Source organism: Calliphora vicina, chromosome 2 (assembly GCF_958450345.1).
Source record: "Calliphora vicina chromosome 2, idCalVici1.1, whole genome shotgun sequence".
Classification (NCBI taxonomy): domain Eukaryota; kingdom Metazoa; phylum Arthropoda; class Insecta; order Diptera; family Calliphoridae; genus Calliphora; species Calliphora vicina.
The window spans coordinates 78,557,386-78,578,190 of NC_088781.1; the positions used below are offsets into that span (position 1 = coordinate 78,557,386).

Consider the following 20,805-nt stretch of genomic DNA (forward strand, 5'->3'; position numbering starts at 1 on the left):
ACAATTAATGACGTAAAGTCATTGACACTTTTATCTACATCTTGCTCACACAGAATACAAAGACCTGTGTGGATATGACTGCTTATATATTTTTTATATTTAAGCCAATTTGTTTCAAAGTAATATGCCTCAGTATGAAATTTTGAAATGTTAGTCCTCCCGTCATAAGATACTATAATTGGGGAATGATCAGAAGATAAATCATATGACATTTCTGTAGATATTGAATTTCGATTAATATTTTTTGTTATTGCAAAGTCTATGACATCAGGCATTTTTTTTAGGATCAGCAGGCCAGTATGTTGTTTGTCCAGGGGACACAATATCCAGGCCATTTATACGATCAACTAATGTTTTATAAAGCTGTCTAAGTGTGTTTGGCATTATAGTCGCCGCATGCAAGAAAGCGACCTCCTAGCGTGCTAAAGAATTCTTCAAACTTCTCCTTGGTCATTGAAAAGCGTGGTGGGCAATAGATCGCGCTTATATTTAAATCTCCAGCAAAGCTTTCCAGGTGAATGGATGTTGCCTGCATATAGTCTTTTGAGAATTTATCTAGGGGATAATGCTTTAAACGATTTTTAATTAAAATACCAGTGCCACCATATGCCTTACCATCAGGATGATTTGTACAGTAGAATGTATAACCCGAAATATAAAAGTTATACCTATTGGTAAGATGAGTTTCCGAAACCAATAGCACGTCGATGTTTTTATTCTGCATGAAGTGGGATACCTCTGATTTATGCTGGTTTAAACCGTTTGCATTCCAGAAACATAGTCTCAAATAACTCATTATTTTGTTAAGGGAATTTGTATCATTTGGTTCTGCGCTCTTAAAAGCTCTTGTATTGTGTTTTGCATGGATGACATAAAGTTTGTCATATTTTGATTAAGAGAGGTAATATTCTGGGTAAGCGCGTGCATAAGTGCTTTCAACCCTCCCGTATAGGATATCACATTATGATGAAGAATGAAGGTCTCCGCATGCCACACGCACTGTTCGCAAGGTACAATAATTCTTAGTCTGTCCAAACTCTTGACAATTGCCACATTGAACAGGACGATTTCTTTTTAGAGGCTCCTCAATGGTTATTCTACGATTTAACAGATATCGTGTTGAGTAAATTGGGTGAGTTTCATTTCCCCTCAATTTATTTTTTTCTGGCTCCAACTCGACTGAGGAATTTTATCTTTATTAAATATATTAACTACAGCTCTTATTTCGTAGCCCAATTCTTGCAGGGCTTCCTTGATATCATTAGCCTCAACACTGGACTCTATGCCTTTAATGACAACTGTCAACCCTTTACTACTTTTCAGTTGATAGGTATAAAAATTCCTTTTATTATCATTTAGGTATTGAGAGATTTTTCTATAAAAATCCTCAGTGTATACGACTATTTTCGTCTCTTGCACACCGCCTTTTCTTATTGGAACAATATGGAAATCATTTTTTCCAATGAGTTACAAATGTTTTGACCAAATTATTCGAGCTGGACTCACGCAGATATATTGGTGGTGGCTTTAATGATTTTTTTTCGTAAACACCATATTTTATACTCTTATTATTATTATTATCCTCGCTCAAGAGTGCGAAACGATTGCCTATCAAGGAATTATCAACTATCTTCTGTTTCTTGACAGACGTTCCATTATTTTGGGGACTTAAGTTTCTTTTATTAATATCTAAGCATACCTGGTAGTACTGGTGATTTTTGGTATAGCGCCCTTCAGTGTACCATCATTATTTATTGTGGTTTGTTTAGTGTTAAAAACATTCAAACTCTCACTATTCTTTGTTAGTGGATCACAAGCTTGTTTATTAACAGTATTTGTCCGTGTTATTATTAAAACTGGTATAGTTGTTGTATTTAAATTTTTCATATTTTCTTTTATTCTTTTGTTCTAAACATAAATTGGTTGGTAATATTGTTTGTGTATTATTTTGTTCGTGTAATTGTATCACGGGGGAACAAGAGCGTGCTCTCTCAGCTGGTTTGGCGGTTAAATAATTTTTGTTGTAGCTGGGGTCATTTATTTTTTGTTTTGATCACTCTCCCCGTTAAGAAATATGTAGGCATTTCTGTCGTTCATAATGAGCCTCCTCTCATCATGAGAATTCGTGTGCTCTTTTAAAACAAACAAAAGGAATTAACACTTTTTATTTTTTTTAAACCAGTACACAGTGGTTTCCCTTATATGAACAAGCGGTCAATAATCCATATCTCCAAAACTAAAAAAGCTAAGGTCTTTAAAATTTGTCACCGCATAGTATGCCCGAAGAACTTAAAGTTTGCAAATTTTTAAGAAAAAATTTTAACAACTGTAACCACAGTAGCCCTTTGATCTTTCAAGAGTTGATTGGCTTTTAGACATGTTTTATGAATTTTTGAAATAAAATATTTCAGTATGAAAATTCGTTTGTTTTAAACAATTTAAGTAAATTTTTATTCCATTTTAATTACTGAATTATACACTGAAAAAAAACTAAATTAAAAAGTTATACAAAGTTATATAATGCAATATGAGGTAAGGTAAAATAAGACATTAATATACATATATCAAATATTAATCAAATTTAAAACTCCTTGACTTAAACTACTTGTTTTCTTTGTTGGTAAGTTTGTCCTCCAGAAATAAATGGATCTGAACTTAAAACACGCTATTTAAAAGTTCTGTATTTGTAGCATTGCACGATATTTTTCGGGGATGTTACAATCTAAACTGTTTTATATGAATATTTTTCGCTTCAGCTGCTTCCTCCGATAATTCACCTATTGACACTACTACATGTTTGCTTACCTCAGCTCCATGGATCAGATTTTTATGTACCGATGCAAAAGTCAAATTTTCAAACACTTAATTTCAACAATCAAATGATGCAATTTTGTAGATAAATGTTTATAGATGAAATGTACACTTATAGTTTTAAGAAAAAATTTATTTTATTTTTAGAAAATTGAACTAAAGTCCATGCAAGGGTGTTAAGCAAAAATTTACTTATATTTTCAAGCAATTAATTTTTTTATATATGTATAATTTTCCTAATAATACTATTTACCTTTAACATATTTGAAAAATATAACATTTCAACATCAATAAAAAAAAATTATGGGGAAACCATAAACCGTTAAGAAGATATGCCCAAATCTATAAGACTCTAATTATTATTCTATTTTTGATTTTCCATGGAGAAAAAAAAATGTAGCCCCACTTTCCCCCAAGCTCTTTTTTATAAAATGAAAGGTGGGAGTGTCTTGTTTCGATTAAAAAAAATAATAGTTTTCGGAACAGGATGAAAACTTAAAATTGTCGAATAATAAAAGAAATATCAAAAATATTCTTATCTATGTATGGGTTTCGTGGGCGGTGGGCGTGACCGATTTTATTGAAACTCGACATGCGTTCCTTTTTGGTTTCAATAAATGTATGTACCAAATTTCTAGACTTTTGCTTGGATGTAAACAATTTTATGCGAAAAAATCAATTTGGATTGTATGGGCAGTGGGCGTGGTCGATTTTGATAAAATTTTATTTTTTTCTTAATTTAGTGAATATAATTCTCGGTTCCAAATTTCAATGCTCTACGACCACCCCTTATAATTTTTGCTCAAAAATGTATTGCATTTGGATTGCATGGGCGGTATGCAGTGGGCATGGCCGACTTTAATAAAACTTAGCATACGTTCTTCTTTTGTTTCAGAAAATATATGTACAAAATTTATAGACTTTTACTTGAATAGGAAACATTTTATGCGAACAAATCTATTTGGATTGTATGGGCAGTGGGCGTTGGGCGTGGTCGATTTTGATAAAATTTTATTTGTTTCTTAGTTTGGTCCATATAATTATCTGTGCCAAATTTCAGAGCTCTACAACCACTCCTTATAATTTTAGCAAAAAAATGAATGAAGCCATCCCTCTGTGGGGCGGGTTAGTATATTTCAGATTACACGCCCATCCGCAAATTTCCGCAACTAACTTCAGCTTTTTTATTATCTTAAGAATCAGATAAATACAATGAAAAAGAAACCTATGGGGGAATTTTGGGGGAACACAACTAAAACTTTAAGTAAACATAATGAAGTTTTACAAAAAAGTAACAAACATATAGGTTAACTAAAACATTAATTTCACAAGAATTACAACACAAGTTAGTTTTTATTATTTTCTAAAGATAAAATAAATACCTTTAACTTCAAAATCCATTGAAAATAATTTAATTTTGTAGACTACAGCAATTGCAAGACCGTTTTGAAGTGCACTTTTGCTTTGAATTATTCTTCCAGCGTTCAGCTGCGCTTTGCAAATGAATATTTGCTCATGCTTTCAATTTTATTTTTAAAAAGTCCCGTTTGATTTCCAGTAAAAACCGGTTTGCCATTAAAAAGATTGGATATTTAAGAGATAATTTTTTTGTATTTTGTCTAAATATTTTGTGATCGTTTTATTTATTTTTGGCCTATGGGCGGAACCACTGTGCAGTAGTGCGATTCACTAACTTTTATAACGATAATCGTATCGATAAAATAAATATAACGAAACTTTAATTTGCTATTCAGTAAAATTTTTAACTACATTCGCTGTCGGTTGAAGTCAGCTGTTACTTAAAGCAGTTTTTTATCGTTATGTTAGCGACAATAATTTAAGTTGTGTTTATTTAATCGATAAAGTGTATTTGCAATTTTTTCTTCGTCATCTTCATCTTTTGTAACTGGAACTATCGTAAAAATAATGGAAACACAATTTTGTTTACTTAACTTATTAATATTTACAATAAAATATAAAAAAATAAGCTGAAAAATAGGGGAATTTGAAGATTATACTACTAATTATTCACCTGGAAGAAGTACTTATTTTTGTTCGCGATGTCCCAAAAGTAATCCTTTACATTTTGGACGGAAATAAGTTGTTTTGTTAGTAGAATTATTTATAAAATTATGTATTTACTAAAAAATAAATAAAAAAAAGTAAGTCGCAGCCAAGTGTCGAACCAACAACCTTCCGATTGCTAGTCAACGTTGTACTCACTACACCACTGGTTAATTATTGCATTGTGTGTCAAATAATGGTTTTCTACTTTTCGCTTATTTTGATATTTTGTAGACAGAGATGCCATATCTTAAACAATCGTTAAAAAATAATTACTGAATCACACTATTACTGCAAGCGATTATTTATGTCGATAAACATTACGATTGTCGGTTCGTTAAAAGTTAGTGAATCGCACTACAGTTGTTTTTCTTTTTTTTTAAACAAAATTGCTTTTGCAAAGCGTTCAATCGCTAATTTTTAATATTTTTATTTGAAATAAAATTTTAATAAAATCGCGGAGCGAATAAAATTTAAACTATTTGACAGAGTTTAAATTTTCCATATTGAAAATCATATAAAATTCAAACAAATTATAATTTGAAACATTTCTATGAAGGTCTGTGTGGCTGGTGAAAAATATAAATTTTAATAACACAAATATAGAGTTAGGTACTGCTCTCAAAGAGTCGGACTACTTGTATATACATTGGTATCAACATTTTAAAAATATATTTATTCTTTTTAATAGTTCGCTTATTTGATTATTGTTAATTTTATCATAGTAATATTCGTTTTGTTTGAACAAAGTGATTTTTAGTTCAAAATCCAAACAAATACAATAAAATTCCAAAATTGTTTATTATATTAGGGATATGTTGTAGACTTTAAGTACAATTATACCTATGTACAAATTTTTATACGTTGATAGTAATATAATTTAATAAATAAACATTTAATAATTATCTTATATATAAATAGACTCACGTTTTTTTGTGGTACACTTTTAAGTATGTTATTGTCCACCAATATTTATGAAATATATGTATATGGTTTAAAAGGTTTTATTCTCTAGATATGCACAATATAAAATTTGTTTTCCAAATTCTTTCCATAAAAGTGGTAAAAAGCGTTTTAAAAGTGGTCGAATTTCGGCCAACAGGCGATCCTAGTATTATTAAATTGTTCAAGCTTGAGTTCTTTTCACGATTTGTTTTCATGTAGCGATTTTTAATTTATGATATAACAACACTACTTTTGCGATTACACATGATGCAACAGCTGTTATTTGACGCTGTTTGAATTGTAAGATCAAATAAAAAATTATCCAAAATGTAGGGAAATATTTGCTGTTTAGTGGTCACACTAGGATAGCCAGATTTTTAATTCTGAAAAATAGTACACCCACGTCAAAAAACCAGTACAATTAAAGAAAAAACAGTACGCTTTTACAAAAACATAACAACTTATTAAATTCATAACATTTTAAGGTATTAATTAAAAAAACAATTAAAATATGAGATCATACCAACAATTATGATTGTTTTTGCACAGTGGCCAGAGTAAATTTATTTCAAATGTACATAAATATCTGTTATTTCAAAAATAAATATTAAAAACATTTTTACATATTTTTACCAGTAAAATGACTTTTAGATGGTTATAACTATAGTTACAAACTATACCAAGTAGTCCAACTCTCAATTTTTTCAAATTACTCTCACATATACGGGTGCCGTGTGAGCTCAGAGAAATGTATTGAAATTATAACTTTTAATTAACTTTGAAACACATATAATTTTATATTTTTTTAAACTTCTAGTACACTATCATTGTTAAAAGGTTTCTATTTTGCACAAATTAAGAAAAAAATATTTTTGGAAATACTGACAGCAATTTTTTGTTATTGTAGAATTTAAACTATAGGACATAGTTACAATTTTTTGTATTGAAAATTCATACAAACTCAAATTTAGAACATATTTATAAAACTCTGTTGCCTGTAGAAAATTTAAAAGTAACCAACACATGTGTAATTTAGTTACTCACACATGTTTATAGTTAGGTACTTTTTTACTAACACATGTATAGAGTTAGGTACTGTTGTCAAAGAGTTGGACTACTTATTATACTTTAGTTAGTTATTTATATATTTACATATATCTAGTTCCCCTAAAGAGAGTCAACTCAAAATTTTTAAATTTTCAGTTTTTGCAAGAAATCGATGTACAGTGGTATTATCTATTCACTGTAAAAATGTTACATCATTGTCTCTACAATTTCGCCAAAAAATACAGTTGTATCATCCATCTTCAACTTTCGTTGTAGTGTATTAAATAAAATAGTTTTTTTGCCTTTACAGAAATTTTGAGTTGACTCTTCAGAGGAACCAGTGCAATATGTATACTAGAGTGACATCCGATTTTTTTTTTAGATTTCAAAGAGTGCCGGGTGGAATATTGTGACACTAGGATTAAACGTTAAGTGCTGAAAATTTGAGCCAAATCGGGCAACGATTTCTGGACGCGCATCGAGGTCAAAGTTCAGATATATGCAAAATTTTACTATTTATATGGAATAAATAGGTGAAACTCGTTAACTTTCTGCATTGTTTTCTTGAAATATGTAGATTTATTTATATTAATGAATATTACATTAAATTTTTTTTTAGGAAATTAACCCTGTATCTCCTTTGGGTCAAAATGACCCAAAAACTGTATTATCGCCAAAATTCGAAAAAAAATGCAAATTTTTCAGTTTTTGAAAAAAATTTTGCTACTAAATTAATACTTTTGCAATTGAATGCAAAAGAATCAAAATGTGTACGTAATTATCGTTGTAATGAGATATAAATGACAAAATTTGGTTAAAAAATATTAAAGTTATTACAAATTCGCCAGACCATTAACGTGTTTCAGGCCACTTGAACAAAAAATTTAGGAAAAAAAATTCACATATTTCGAGAAAAATTAAAATAAAAGCTAATTTTTATTTAAAATATATTCGTATTTACTTGTGTATGAGTTTTTTTGTTCGTAGGATACCGTTATCCTATTCACAGGTATGACCCAACAAAATATTTTTTTAACGGCTGTTTCAAATCTCCATTTTCAAATTATTAAAAATTTTGTTAAACTAATTTCAGAATTTGTTGATCATCACATTAGGATTTATTTAGATCAAAATAGGGAATAAAAATATGAAAAAATTATGTCAATACGTCTTACAGTTTTTCCGTAGCTGCGATTTAAATTTTGCGATTTTCAAGAAAAACTAATTTTTTCTCCATATTTTGGCGAATGAGCCCAATTTCCTTACTGTTATAAATTTTAAGTAAAACTTATTCATAATATTATAATCCTGGTAATTTTAAATATGGTCTGAAAGTTTTACTAAAATCGGAAAACGTTAACCTTTATATCGTGAAGGTCAAATGTAAAATTTTTCAATATTTGGAATTTCTAATGAAAATATAGCGAAATGTTATATATTTTTGTGCCGATTTTAATGAAACTTGAGGAAAATATAACATAAAGTCCCGAATTTAAAATAACAGCGCAAAAATGGAAATTAACCCTTAGCAGCACTTGGGGTCCAAATTACCCTCAACTTTTAAAATCACGAAAAACACTGCCATTTTGCCAAGTCGTCTTAAAGGTTAAAATACATTTTTGCACTGTTGTTGTAAATGTTAGACCCCAATATATATATATTTAGAATTTGTTTAATTCTAATTTAAAAGATTTATTTAAATATAAGTTTAATTACAAAATTAGAGGTAAAATATGTTTTAATGTTAAAGGCTGTAGCCGCAAGAAGGAAGTTTTTTAAGTCAGGACAAGTGTTGTTATTTTTTGAAGTACTTGGTTCTTGTTGGCAACACCGAACAACCTTAGTGGTTCAAATGGTGATGCCACAGTAATCCCCCCGCTGGAGGGGTCTCACCTAAACCTGAGAGGAATCGTGACCGTCTTCCACTTGTAGTTGCTATGGGTTGTTGCTCCCTGGGTGATATATTGTTGTCTCAGTGTTAGAACTTTGTTGACTGTCAGGTAATAGTTGGGGCGTATCTTCAACTGGTGCGAAAGGCCTCGAAGAACTTCGTCGATCAGCCTCTGAAACGTTCGAGCCGCGTTGCATAACCCGAAGGTCATGAACTTGAACTCGTAAAGGCCGAACGGATCGCCGTGCTGATCGCCGTTTTTGGGACATCCTCCGGATGAATCGGCACCTGATGAAAGGCTTTTTGAAGGTCAACTTTAGAAAATATTTTCTTACCTCTCAAATTCGCTGTAAAATCCGTCAAGTAAGGCAAGGTAGTCGCCGCACGGTCTCCACGTGCCATCCTTCTTTTTGACCAGGTGTAGTGGACTGGACCAGTTGCTGGTTGATGGCTGGCAGATGACGATCTTTATCAAAAAATCGAATTCAGTTTTAGCGGCTGCCAACTTTTCCGGTGAAAGACGACGGGGGCGACAAGAAACGGGTTGACCTGAAGTTTCGATCCTGTGGACAATGGAAGACTTCGTTCTCGAGCCATACGGCGACAGTTTCATTATCTCAGGAAACTGCTGTATCACGTTCGCCAAGGGAATATTTGCGTCGAAAGTCTTAATGACCGCTGCTGCGCTATATGATGATGGTGTAAGTCGTGCTACAAGACCCGTTGAGTTATCGATAAGTCGGCTGCGGCGCAGGTCGATAAGTAGATCGTAGTGCTTAATAAAGTCAGAACCTATGATCGGCGAAGTGCCGTCAGCAACTACGAACGACCACTCAAAATCGCGGCGAAGACCGAAGTCAAGCTTGGTACGTTTTTCCCCGCTAACTTTGATGGGGGAACCGTTGGCGGCGTATAATGTAACAGCGGTAGGATGTAGGTCAAGTGACCTCGATGTTAGAGACAGGACGGACACGTCGGCACCGCTGTCTATGAGGTAGTGTTTGTCCGTATATTTGTCTTTGACCTGCAGGCGAAAAACTTCGCACCTGGTGAGAGAGATTTCGCCACTGTCTCCCACCGGCGTGTCGAGTCAATCAGAAGACGAAGTTGATGACGTAGATATTACCGTGTTCACACGACGTGGTTGTGTCTGCAAGGACTACGGCATTTCTGGGCGTTGCGGCCGTATTTCTTGTGATACCAGCATTCGAAACCAGTCGAGTCGATGTTATAGGCTGGTCGACTTCTCGTGTTGACAAATTCTGGAATTTGTTGGTTAAATCGTCGACGGCTGCATGTAACGCATTGATCTCACTCGTATGTTGTGCTTGGACCCGATGTATTTGGTTTGGTGTCATGGCGTCAAGAACTGAATCAGCAATTTTTGTGAATTCAGCCGGGGAACCCGACGAGGCTGCAATCACAGGTTGTGCCATTTCAGGCAAACGTTTTGCCCAAAGCCCCTTTAAGACTGCATCCCCCAAAGTGTTTCCCGCAACACGCTTCATTTCGTAATAAAGCTCTGACGGCTTCTTGTCCCCCAGCGGAAGCTCAGATAGGAGGCGGTTGAGCCTGCGCTGCTCACTATCGGCAAAATGCACGATAATCTTCGCCTTGACATACTCGTACCTATCTGACTGGGGAAGTGTTGCGATCATCTCGGACAACTGCGAAATGATGTTGGGGTCCAGAGCCGCTAGCACAGTTGCGGTCTTCTGTCTATCCGCTGTTATGCCAGATGCCGTGAACCAGAAATCCATCGTAATGAACCACGCCACGATGTTGCAGCTGGACATTTGAGGCACCGGCAATCTGGCATACACAACAGAGACGTTTGCGGCGGACGCCTGCGAGATTCCACTATCATCAGGGCCTAGTTGTCCCCTTTCGTCTGTAGACATCTCTTTTCTAACAGAGTACCTCGTGCGCTCGTGTAACAAAACAAAATTGCAGCAGGTGCACAAAAAATAAAAAAAATTCGAAGTTTCTCGAAATGTTTAAAAAAAACACTGCGCAAAGTTTTTACAACTTTTATTTTGTACGACTTTTAGTTTGTACGCGGTCACCAATTTAGAATTTGTTTAATTCTAATTTAAAAGATTTATTTAAATATAAGTTTAATTACAAAATTAGAGGTAAAATATGTTTTAATGTTAAAGGCTGTAGCCGCAAGAAGGAAGTTTTTTAAGTCAGGACAAGTGTTGTTATTTTTTGAAGTACTTGGTACTTGTTGGCAACACCGAATAACCTTAGTGGTTCAAATGGTGATGCCACATATATATTGTTACATTTTAACCTTTTCAAAACACTGGTTTATTTCCTTTAAATAAACCGGATACTTTTGATTGCAAATAAAAGCCGTTTAGTAGTTTGAAAATTGTAACAACTCTTTATTTCTTTAAAATGTACAACAACAACAGAATTAAATAGCCACTCAATGTTTTTTATACACTTTTATAAATTCTCAGAATTACAGACACAATTTATAATGTACACGAATTTACTTGAAAAACACAACACACTTTAAGGCACTCAGATGATGTTTATTCGAAAAGCGTCTCTGATCAACTCACTTACGACTGCAACCTCTGCCACTATTTATAACACTGCATTACCATCTAGAAAGCTCTTTAACTGTCTAGAGGTTGCCAACTTACGATCAAATCAACTGAAAGCTTTTATTTAATAATGCCCACAGATATGTTACAGTTTTACAGCACTGTTATTTGAAAGCATTATGCTACTTTTAAATCAGCCGTTAAAATCGTTATATTTGAATTCAAGTACACTTTCGTAACACTGCCCCCTGCTTAAGCCTGTTCGTCCCGAATAGGCATAGATTCACTTCTCCCATAGGCGGCTAGTCGTTCTAGATGTAAGACCTTAATTCCCGATATCAGTCTTCCACATTTCAGTATTCTATAAACCATGTCGTCCAATTTCTTAACTGCCCTATGTGGTCCTTTGCAGTGATTCCTTAATTTGGATGACAAACCCTTATTACGTTGTGAGCTATATCTGGTTTTCATTTGGTCATTTGTCATTTTAATTCGTCTCCGAACGAGTTCATGCATTTCTTTTTCTGCTGAAGCACCTTCACCCATCTTGGAACCCGGCCTGATGATCTTTTCTCTGCGGGACAGACCAAGCAATCCAACAGGAACCATTCCGCCGTTGCACTGTTCAACGGGGGCCTCCATTGTTACATGGCCACTTTTCACTTCTGCTGGTTCCAACACCAACAAACCATTGTCTATACAATCCTCCACTTCCTCACGGGCCCATACCAAATCCTCTGACTGCGGTGGCAACCTTTTGTGCTCAACAAAAACTAACTTTCTTACTTGAGACTTGCTCTCATATCCGACGTCAAGGGGTATTTTAACATTTCGCCAATTCATGACTTTTTGTCCCATATCCAAAGTAATGCTGTGATTAATCATGAAGTCTGCACCAATGATTACTTCGTCCACAATATCGGCAACAACAAAGACATGATTTACGCTAATACCACCAATAGTTAGTTTCACATTAACTTTACCATGGACAGCGGCAGGCTCTCCAGTAGCGGTGCGTAGACTTACATTGCAAATTGGTTCTATCGATTTCTTTACTAAAACTGTTCTGATGATAGACTGCGACGCTCCCGTGTCCATAGTAAGGATGTGCTTCCGGCCGTTGATGTACCCACTAGCAGTAAGATTGTTATTTTCCTGCTGCAGTACTGATATGGAGATGGTAGGGCCATCAGGTGTGGGTGTCAGATCCTGTCCCTCAGTGCAAGCTCGCTTTAAAGGTGGCTCCTGTAATGCTTGATGATTCGCCATCTGGTTATTTCTTGATGCTGAAACATATCTGATTCGCTTTATTGGTGCTCTGCAGTTTCGCTGAATGTGACCCATTTTTCCACAGTTATAACATTTAACTTTGGCTTTAGTTTGTCTCTTACTTAAAGCCTTTAAAACTGCATCTATTATTTCACTGACTATATTTCTCTCATTTTCAGCTATAACCTCGATATTCCGTACCTTGCATATTTGCGGCTTAGACATTAATTTTGCTGTTTCTTGTGCCAACGCGAATGAAACGGTTTCCGCAAATGTTGACTTCCGTGTGGCATAAACCGCATGTTTTACATCAGGGTCACGAAGCCCATTCACAAATGCCTCAATCTTGAAATGGTCCAATAGCGGATGGTTTTCGTCTGGATATGTAAGCTGCATCAAACATTCGATTTCTGCCGCAAAGTCTTGTAGCGTCTCATTAGGTTTTTGTACTCTACCACGCAATTGCATTCGGTATATTTCTTTCATGTGTTCTCCACCATACTTACGTTGTAGAGCATCCATTATGTCATCATAGCTATTTCTGTTACTTACTGGTACGCTTTCAAGAACTATTGCTGCGTTCCCTTTCAAGGCCAAAATCAATTCTATAGCTCTTTCTTCATTACTCCATACATTTCTCTTGGCAACTGTATCAAACTGGAACTTGAAAACATTAAATGGTGTGCTGCCATCAAAACTAGGAGCCTTTATTCTACTCGATGTTTCTGAAATAATTCGCACCGGTCCGTCTTGGCATTGAAGATTATTAATTTTCATTTCCAGATCGAGAAATTTATTATCAACATCTTGGGATTGTTTTTCTAGGCCGCTCTCTAATTCAGACACCTTTTTGTCAACGACATCCACTCTGCTGTTAATAACCTCAGACATTTCCTGAATTTTCTTGTCTGTGACTCTAGATGATTCTTGAAATTTCGTTTCCATTTCAGCTAGGAGTTTCTCGTTGTTGACTTGAACTTCAGCTAATAATTTTTCATTGTTGACTCTAGAAGTTTCTTGAAGTTCGTTCATTTTCGCTTCCAGGTTATCGTTGTTTACTTTAGAAGTTTCTTGAACTTCTTTAAATTTCTCCATCATAGCAGCAAACATTGTGGATAAATCCATGCTGCTTGTTGTTACACGGGTAGAAACTTCCATTTCTTCTTTATACTCAAATTCGTAGGCTCCGATGTCAATATCTCGCCGCTTGAATTCATCTATGAGCCTCTTCTGCAACTCTGCTTTGTTACCTGCAGTTGGTAGCTCCAACTTAAGGAGTGAGATCGAAAAATTCTTAACACACGTTTTTCATTACATTTTTTAACCCAAGTATTATTTGAATTTTTTTTTGATCAAGTTACCTTTGAAAAACATGTCAGTTATTATGTGTAATGTCAATTATATTAATTTTTTTGTTAATCTGATTAAAATGAGTGACCAGAAAAAAGTGCGTACTGAAATTATTAAATATTTTCAACAAAACCCAACTTGGTCTTACAAAAAGTTGGCCAAGCATACAAAGGTCTGCCGTCAAACTGTTTCCAATGTTATTAAACAGTACCGGGAGAACTTGTCAGTTGATAGAAAACCTGGTTCAGGTAGAAGGAATGGTCCACATGATGTTTCTAAAGCCAAAAAAATAGAACGCATTTTCAAAAGAGCTCCCAACACATCCGGTAGGAAAGCAGCCCGGTTAGCTCAGTGCTCGGACTATTTGGTACGAAAAGTTAAAGCTAATGCAGGTTTAAAAACATACAAGGCTCAAAAAGTTCCTGACAGGAACGCTACTAAAAATTTAGAGGCCAAAAACAGAGCACGGAAATTGAAGTCAAGTTTTATAAAAAAATATTCTTGCTGCATAATGGATGACGAAACGTATGTTCTGGCAGATTTTTCGCAACTTCCAGGTCAAAAATTTTATGTTGCTGATGCTCGAGGGAATGTTGAAGAAAAGTTTAGGACCCAAAAGCAGACAAAATTTCCCAGAAAGTTCTTGGTATGGCAAGCAATATGCAGTTGCGGCAAAAGAAGCCACTCATTTGTTACAACGGGCTCTATAAATACCGAAATTTACATCAAGGAATGTTTACAAAAAAGGCTGCTTCCATTCATAAGACTTCATAATGTGTCCACTTATTTTTGGCCTGACTTGGCATCCTGTCACTATGGCAAACAAGCACTTGAGTGGTACAAGAACAATAATGTGGTATTTGTACCAAGAGAGGCAAATCCTCCAAACTGCCCGGAGCTAAGGCCAGTGGAGAGATATTGGGCTCTTGTTAAAAGAGAATTGAAGAGTACAAAAAAGGTGTCCAAAAGTGTGGTAGATTTTAAACGGAGATGGACTACATGTTCGAGCAAAGTGACAGAAAGCACTATAAAAACGTTAATGGAAGGGTTTCCGAAAAAGGTTCAAAATTTCATCACTAGTGATTAAAACTATAAAAATAATTTTTTTTGTAAATTGTAATAATAATTTCAATCAAATAAAAAAAAAATTAAAGCTGTAAGTTTAGTGGTTTCTTTTTTATAAACATATATGTATGTTAAGAATTTTTCGATCTCACTCCTTACTCATTTCTTTCTTGAGTTGTTCAACTTTTGGTTCCTCAAACTTCATGCTTATTAATTTGCAATCCCACTTCTGGCACTAATTGTTACGTTTTAACCTTTTCAAAACGCTGGTTTATTTCCTTTAAATAAACCGGATACTTTTGATTGCAAATAAAAGCCGTTTAGTAGTTTGAAAATTGTAACAACTCTTTATTTCTTTAAAATGTACAACAACAGAATTAAATAGCCACTCAATGTTTTTTATACACTTTTATAAATTCTCAGAATTACAGACACAATTTATAATGTACACGAATTTACTTGAAAAACACAACACACTTTAAGGCACTCAGATGATGTTTATTCGAAAAGCGTCTCTGATCAACTCACTCACGACTGCAACCTCTGCCACTATTTATAACACTGCATTGCCATCTAGAAAGCTCTTTAACTGTCTAGAGGTTTCTAATACATACGCCATCTGTGGTGTACTTTCTACAATGTTCTTTAACTGAATATTCGAAATCGAATACAGCGTTGCCAACTTACGATCAAATCAACTGAAAGCTTTTATTTAATAATGCCCACAGATATGTTACAGTTTTACAGCACTGTTATTTGAAAGCATTATGCTACTTTTAAATCAGCCGTTAAAATCGTTATATTTGAATTCAAGTACACTTTCGTAACAATATATAATATATATTTTGACCCAAAGGAGATACAGGGTCAATTTTCAAAAATTCTTTTTTAATGTAATATTAATTAATATAAATAAATCTACATATTTCTAGAAAACAATGCAGAAAGTTAACGAGTTTGACCTATTTATTCCATATAAATAGTAAAATTTTGCATATATCTGAACTTTGACCTCGATGCGCGTCCAGAAATCGTTGTCCGATTTGGCTCAAATTTTCAGCACTTAACATTTAGGCCTAGTGTCACAATATTCCACTCTTCAAAATTTTAACAAAATTTTTTTTCCATACAACTGATTGTCACTCTAATGTATACATAAAGTTAGAATATTATAGTTTTTTCTTTTTAAAGTACAAAATAATTTTGTAAATTGCTTTTTAAAGATATTTATCACTTTTTTTTAGATGTTTTAAAAAGCGATTCTTTCCGTCTTCCGTTTTCAAAAAATTTAAAAATTCATTACAATTATATTCGTAATTTGTTTTTATAATTAATTTACTTTTCAAGTTTTCAACCCTTAGTTAATAGTTTTTCCAAAATAAAAACATCAGACCGAAAATCCTTTCAATGGCGGCATTTCAAAATTTAAATTTTCTGCAGAAGATATTGTTATACACAAAACTTTCTGTAGAAAATATTGATATACACACGATTTTCTATACATTAGATGTTCTATAGAAAATTTTGTTATACAGAAGATTTTCTGTAGAAAATTTTATTATACACAAGACTTCCTGTGGAAACTATTGATATACCCAAGATTTTCTATAGAAAATATTGTGTATCACAAGAATTTCTATAGATTACTAAAATATTTTTAATCTTTATATTAATGTATACTTTGGTGAAGGGTATATAAGATTCGGCACAGCCGAATTTTGCCCTGTTATTTGTTTTTTTATTTAATAACATAACATTTTCCTTATATATTTTTTAGAATTCGCCCACAAAACTCTAGAGAAATTATTGATATGTGCCGAGTCTGTACAAGTGTATTGCATAATGAGCCCCAAATAATTCTTGGACTAGATAAAGCTTTTACATATGATTTTGTTTATGATACAAAATCAAAACAAGTAAGTATATTTTTAATATTGTATGTATGTATATTAGAGCTAATTTCAAAAATTTGATTTGCGGGTATCATAATTTTTCTGAAGGTTTTTTCGTAAATAAAAATAATGGCGTCCTTTTTTTTGGAAAATTTTCACTCCTTGTGGTGGTTCAACGCACCTAAAGTCACGGAATTTGAGCACATTTTTATGTAGAGCAAAAACGGTTGAATATATTGCAAATCTGATTTTTTTTTTTTCATCATTTATTTATTGTATCTTCATTATTTAATGAACTAACAATAAGTGGTTCAAATCTTATATCTAATATTATTATTTAATTAGTCCAGCCAGTGCCGGACGAAAAAATTGTGTGTTCATGGTTGTTTTGGTTAAATTGGCATTCTTCCTTCTAGATTAGGTCTGCTGTGTCCCTCCTTCTTAATCGAGTGTGGCCACGGTTATCTAATATGTTGCGGGCCAGCGGGTTTGGGTGAACTTCAAGTTTTTTTAAATATTTTTGTACGTTTTTCGAGATTTCAGTTTTTACAATGGGCACCTTTAGATCTTTGTGTATATTCGCGTTTTTGATATACCAGGGGGCAACTGTGATCATTCTTAGAAACTTGTTTTGGCGTCTTTGGATCTTTTCTACATTTGACGCTGAGGCCGTGCCCCATAACTGTATGCCCTAACACCATATCGGTTTTATGATCATGTTATAAAGTAGAAGTTTACAATCTAAACTAAGCGTGGAGTTTCTGCCAATAAGCCAATTAATTTGAATTGATTTCAATTTCATTTGAGTCAACTTTGCATCTATATGACTTTTCCATGTAAGGCGACGATCGAGATGTATTCCGAGGTATTTCACTTCAGATTGTTGAATTATTGTTTGGTTATTGATATGAATAGGGGGGCATGATTCTCTACGCAATGTAAATGTAATGTGTGTACATTTTTGCTCGTTGACTTTAATTTTCCATTGTTTTAACCATTTTTCTAATTCAAATATGTGGTTTTGTAAGTAACGAGACGCTTGTTGAGGGTTTTCATGAATGCTTAGAATAGCAGTATCATCAGCAAATGTTGATGTATGAGTGCGATTGTTAGTTGGCATATCAGACGAATACATCAAATATAAAAAAGGTCCCAGGATACTGCCTTGGGGGACTCCAGCTTCAATGGGTTGTGCAGTACTTAAAAAGTTTCCCTCTTTAACCTTAATTGTTCGACCAGTTAAATAGCTTTCCAACAGCTTATGTGTGTTTGCCGGTAAATTTTGACTCAATTTGTATATTAATCCAGCATGCCATACCTTATCAAACGCTTGAGAGATGTCGATGAAGAGTGCAGAACAGTATTTCTTTTCTTCAAACGCTTTTCTCACCATATTTACAAGTCCATGGGTTTGTTCGATAGTACTGTGTTTTCTTCTAAATCCAAATTGATGATTCGGAATACAATTGTTTTCAGTTAACATCGGGTACAACTTGTTCATAAGTATCTTCTCAAATAGCTTTGATATATTAGACAGTAGGCTGATGGGTCTGTATGATTCTTCTTTTGTGTGATCTTTTCCCGGCTTGGGTATCATGGTAACCAGTGAAACCTTCCATTCTGGAGGATAATATTCAAGTCGTAATATAGCATTAAAAATAAAAAGAATTATTTTTATTGCTATCCGGGGTAGCTCCATAAGCATCTTGTTGCTGATCTTGTTCATACCAGGCGCTTTCTTGGGATTTAAATCAGCAATAGCATTTTCGATCTCTCGAATCTCAAAACGTAGGGGTACGGCTGCTCCAAAATAGGGTGCAACAGGTGGCAACTCAATTGCTTCGTTTGATGTGTTCGGTGTAAATACTTTTTTTAAATGATTAACAAACAGATTCCCTTTTTCAGTATCATTTCTTGCCCAACCACCACTTGAATTTCGCAAGGGGGACTTACATATAACGGGTCTTTTAAGATTTTTTGTTGCTCGCCATAATGAGTAATCCGATTGCGGGGTTGCGTCCAGGCTTTCTAAATATTTATTCAATGATTCCATTTTTCGAAATTCCAAGAGCTTTTTAAGTCTTTTTATACAATCTTTAAGCTTCGATTTTAGTTGGGGGGATCTGTGCAATTGCCACTCTCTTCGAAATCTTCTTTTTTCATTTAAGAGCCGTTCGACATCTGCAGAATTAATTCTATTATATCTGAATTGTCGGGGGGTTTGGGTAGCATGTTGAGCAGCCATTCTGAGATTTTTATCGAAATTGATAAGAGAGTAATCGATGTTTTCTGGTGTTCTTAGCGGTATGTTTTCCGAGCAATGTGTACTGAGGTATTTTTTATATTTGAGCCAATTTATTCTTGTGCCTGCCATCGCTAAATTACCAGTCGGGGATACAATTTCTAGGGGGCTCAATAAAGTAATAATAGTGGGTGAGTGATCTGAAGATAGTTCCAGCGAGGATTCAATTTGAATCATTTCTCTAGGGATATTTTTCATCACGCTAAAATCAATAACATCCGGTATTTTTCGTGGGTCAGTAGGCCAGTAAGTAGGTTGGCCGCTCGAAAGCACATGCAAACTCATTTTAGAAATTGAGTCGAACGAAACACGACCTTTAGGGGTAATCAGTCGTGATCCCCAGAATGTGTGCTTAGCATTATAATCGCCAGCAGCCAGGAAACGGGGGCCTAGTGATTTAAAAAATCTATTATAATGACTTTCTGTAATTGAGAATCTTGGGGGTGAGTATATCGATGAAATCACTAAGTTTCGATGAAAATCTTCAAGACAGATTGTAGTAGCTTGAAGATAATCTTCGCAAAAATCACACATAAAGTAGTGTTTTATTCGAGCTTTTATTAAAATTGCCGAGCCTCCGCATGCTCTACCTCTGGGATCTTTGGTGTCATATATTACATATCCATTTATTCGAAAGGAACTTCTGGACGTCAAATGAGTTTCAGAAACCAGCATTACATCAATTTGTTGGTTTCTTAAAAAATATTCGAGTTCGTTTTTGTGTTGGCGTATGCCGTTTGCATTCCAAAAACATATTCTTAGGCAGTTCATGGTCTGTTAAGCACTGCCTGCAATAACATTGATTGCATCTTTAGCATTTCTTGCATCATGTTACTCATTGAGTTTGTAAAGTTATTTACCGATTGCACAAGAGTTTCTATTTGCTCTCTTATCTCTGGGTTCATATTTTCGTTTTGGAGTTGACGGACTTGCGGCTGAGTTTGGTTGTTTCTAAGTACATTTGCATAAGTTACTTTGTTGTCATATGTCTGCTGCAACGGGGGGTAGTTCAAATTGTTGTTATTTAATGGCTGAGCGGGGAAAATCTTTGGTTTCTGGCTTTGTGATTTTTTAACAATTGAGTAGACAGGACAACCCCTGTAGTTTGCTGTGTGGTTACCTCCGCAATTGCTGCATTTTTTTATTTTAGGATCATCTTTAGATTTGTTACATTGGGATGTGTTATGACACATACTGGTGGCAATTTGCAATATGCCTTGGTGTGTCCATATTCTTGGCAATTCATACATTGAACGGGGCCAAATCGTTTGTGTGGTTATTCTACCGTAATTTTACGATGCAATAGGTACTTCAAGTTATAGTATATGGGATGAGTTTCATTTTTTTTCAGGTTTATGTCACCGGGTTCAAGTTCAACACGGAAGAGTGGTTGGGGTATTTTTTCGCGATTTCTAATATTTATAACATTCTTTGTCTTATAGCCTTTATCTTCTAAGCTTTGCTTTATTTCGAGTGGTTCAACATTACAGTCAATACCCTTTATTACAACTTGTAGACCCTTGCTTCCTTTCAGCTGATAAGTGTAAAAACTTTTCTTTTGAGTTTCAAAATATGTTACAACCTTTCTATAATCGTTTTCACTATTGACCT

General features: G+C 34.2%; 1 protein-coding gene across 1 annotated transcript in view; it reads left to right on the forward strand.

Moving 5' to 3' along the window:
* Klp31E (kinesin-like protein 31E) overlaps positions 1-20,805 on the forward strand; it is a 672,978-nt gene that overhangs the window by 56,152 nt on the left and 596,021 nt on the right. Inside the window, exon 3 of the mRNA XM_065502432.1 lies at positions 16,778-16,916. Coding sequence (XP_065358504.1) covers positions 16,778-16,916 — 139 coding nt within the window. The remainder of the gene's footprint in view (positions 1-16,777; positions 16,917-20,805) is intronic.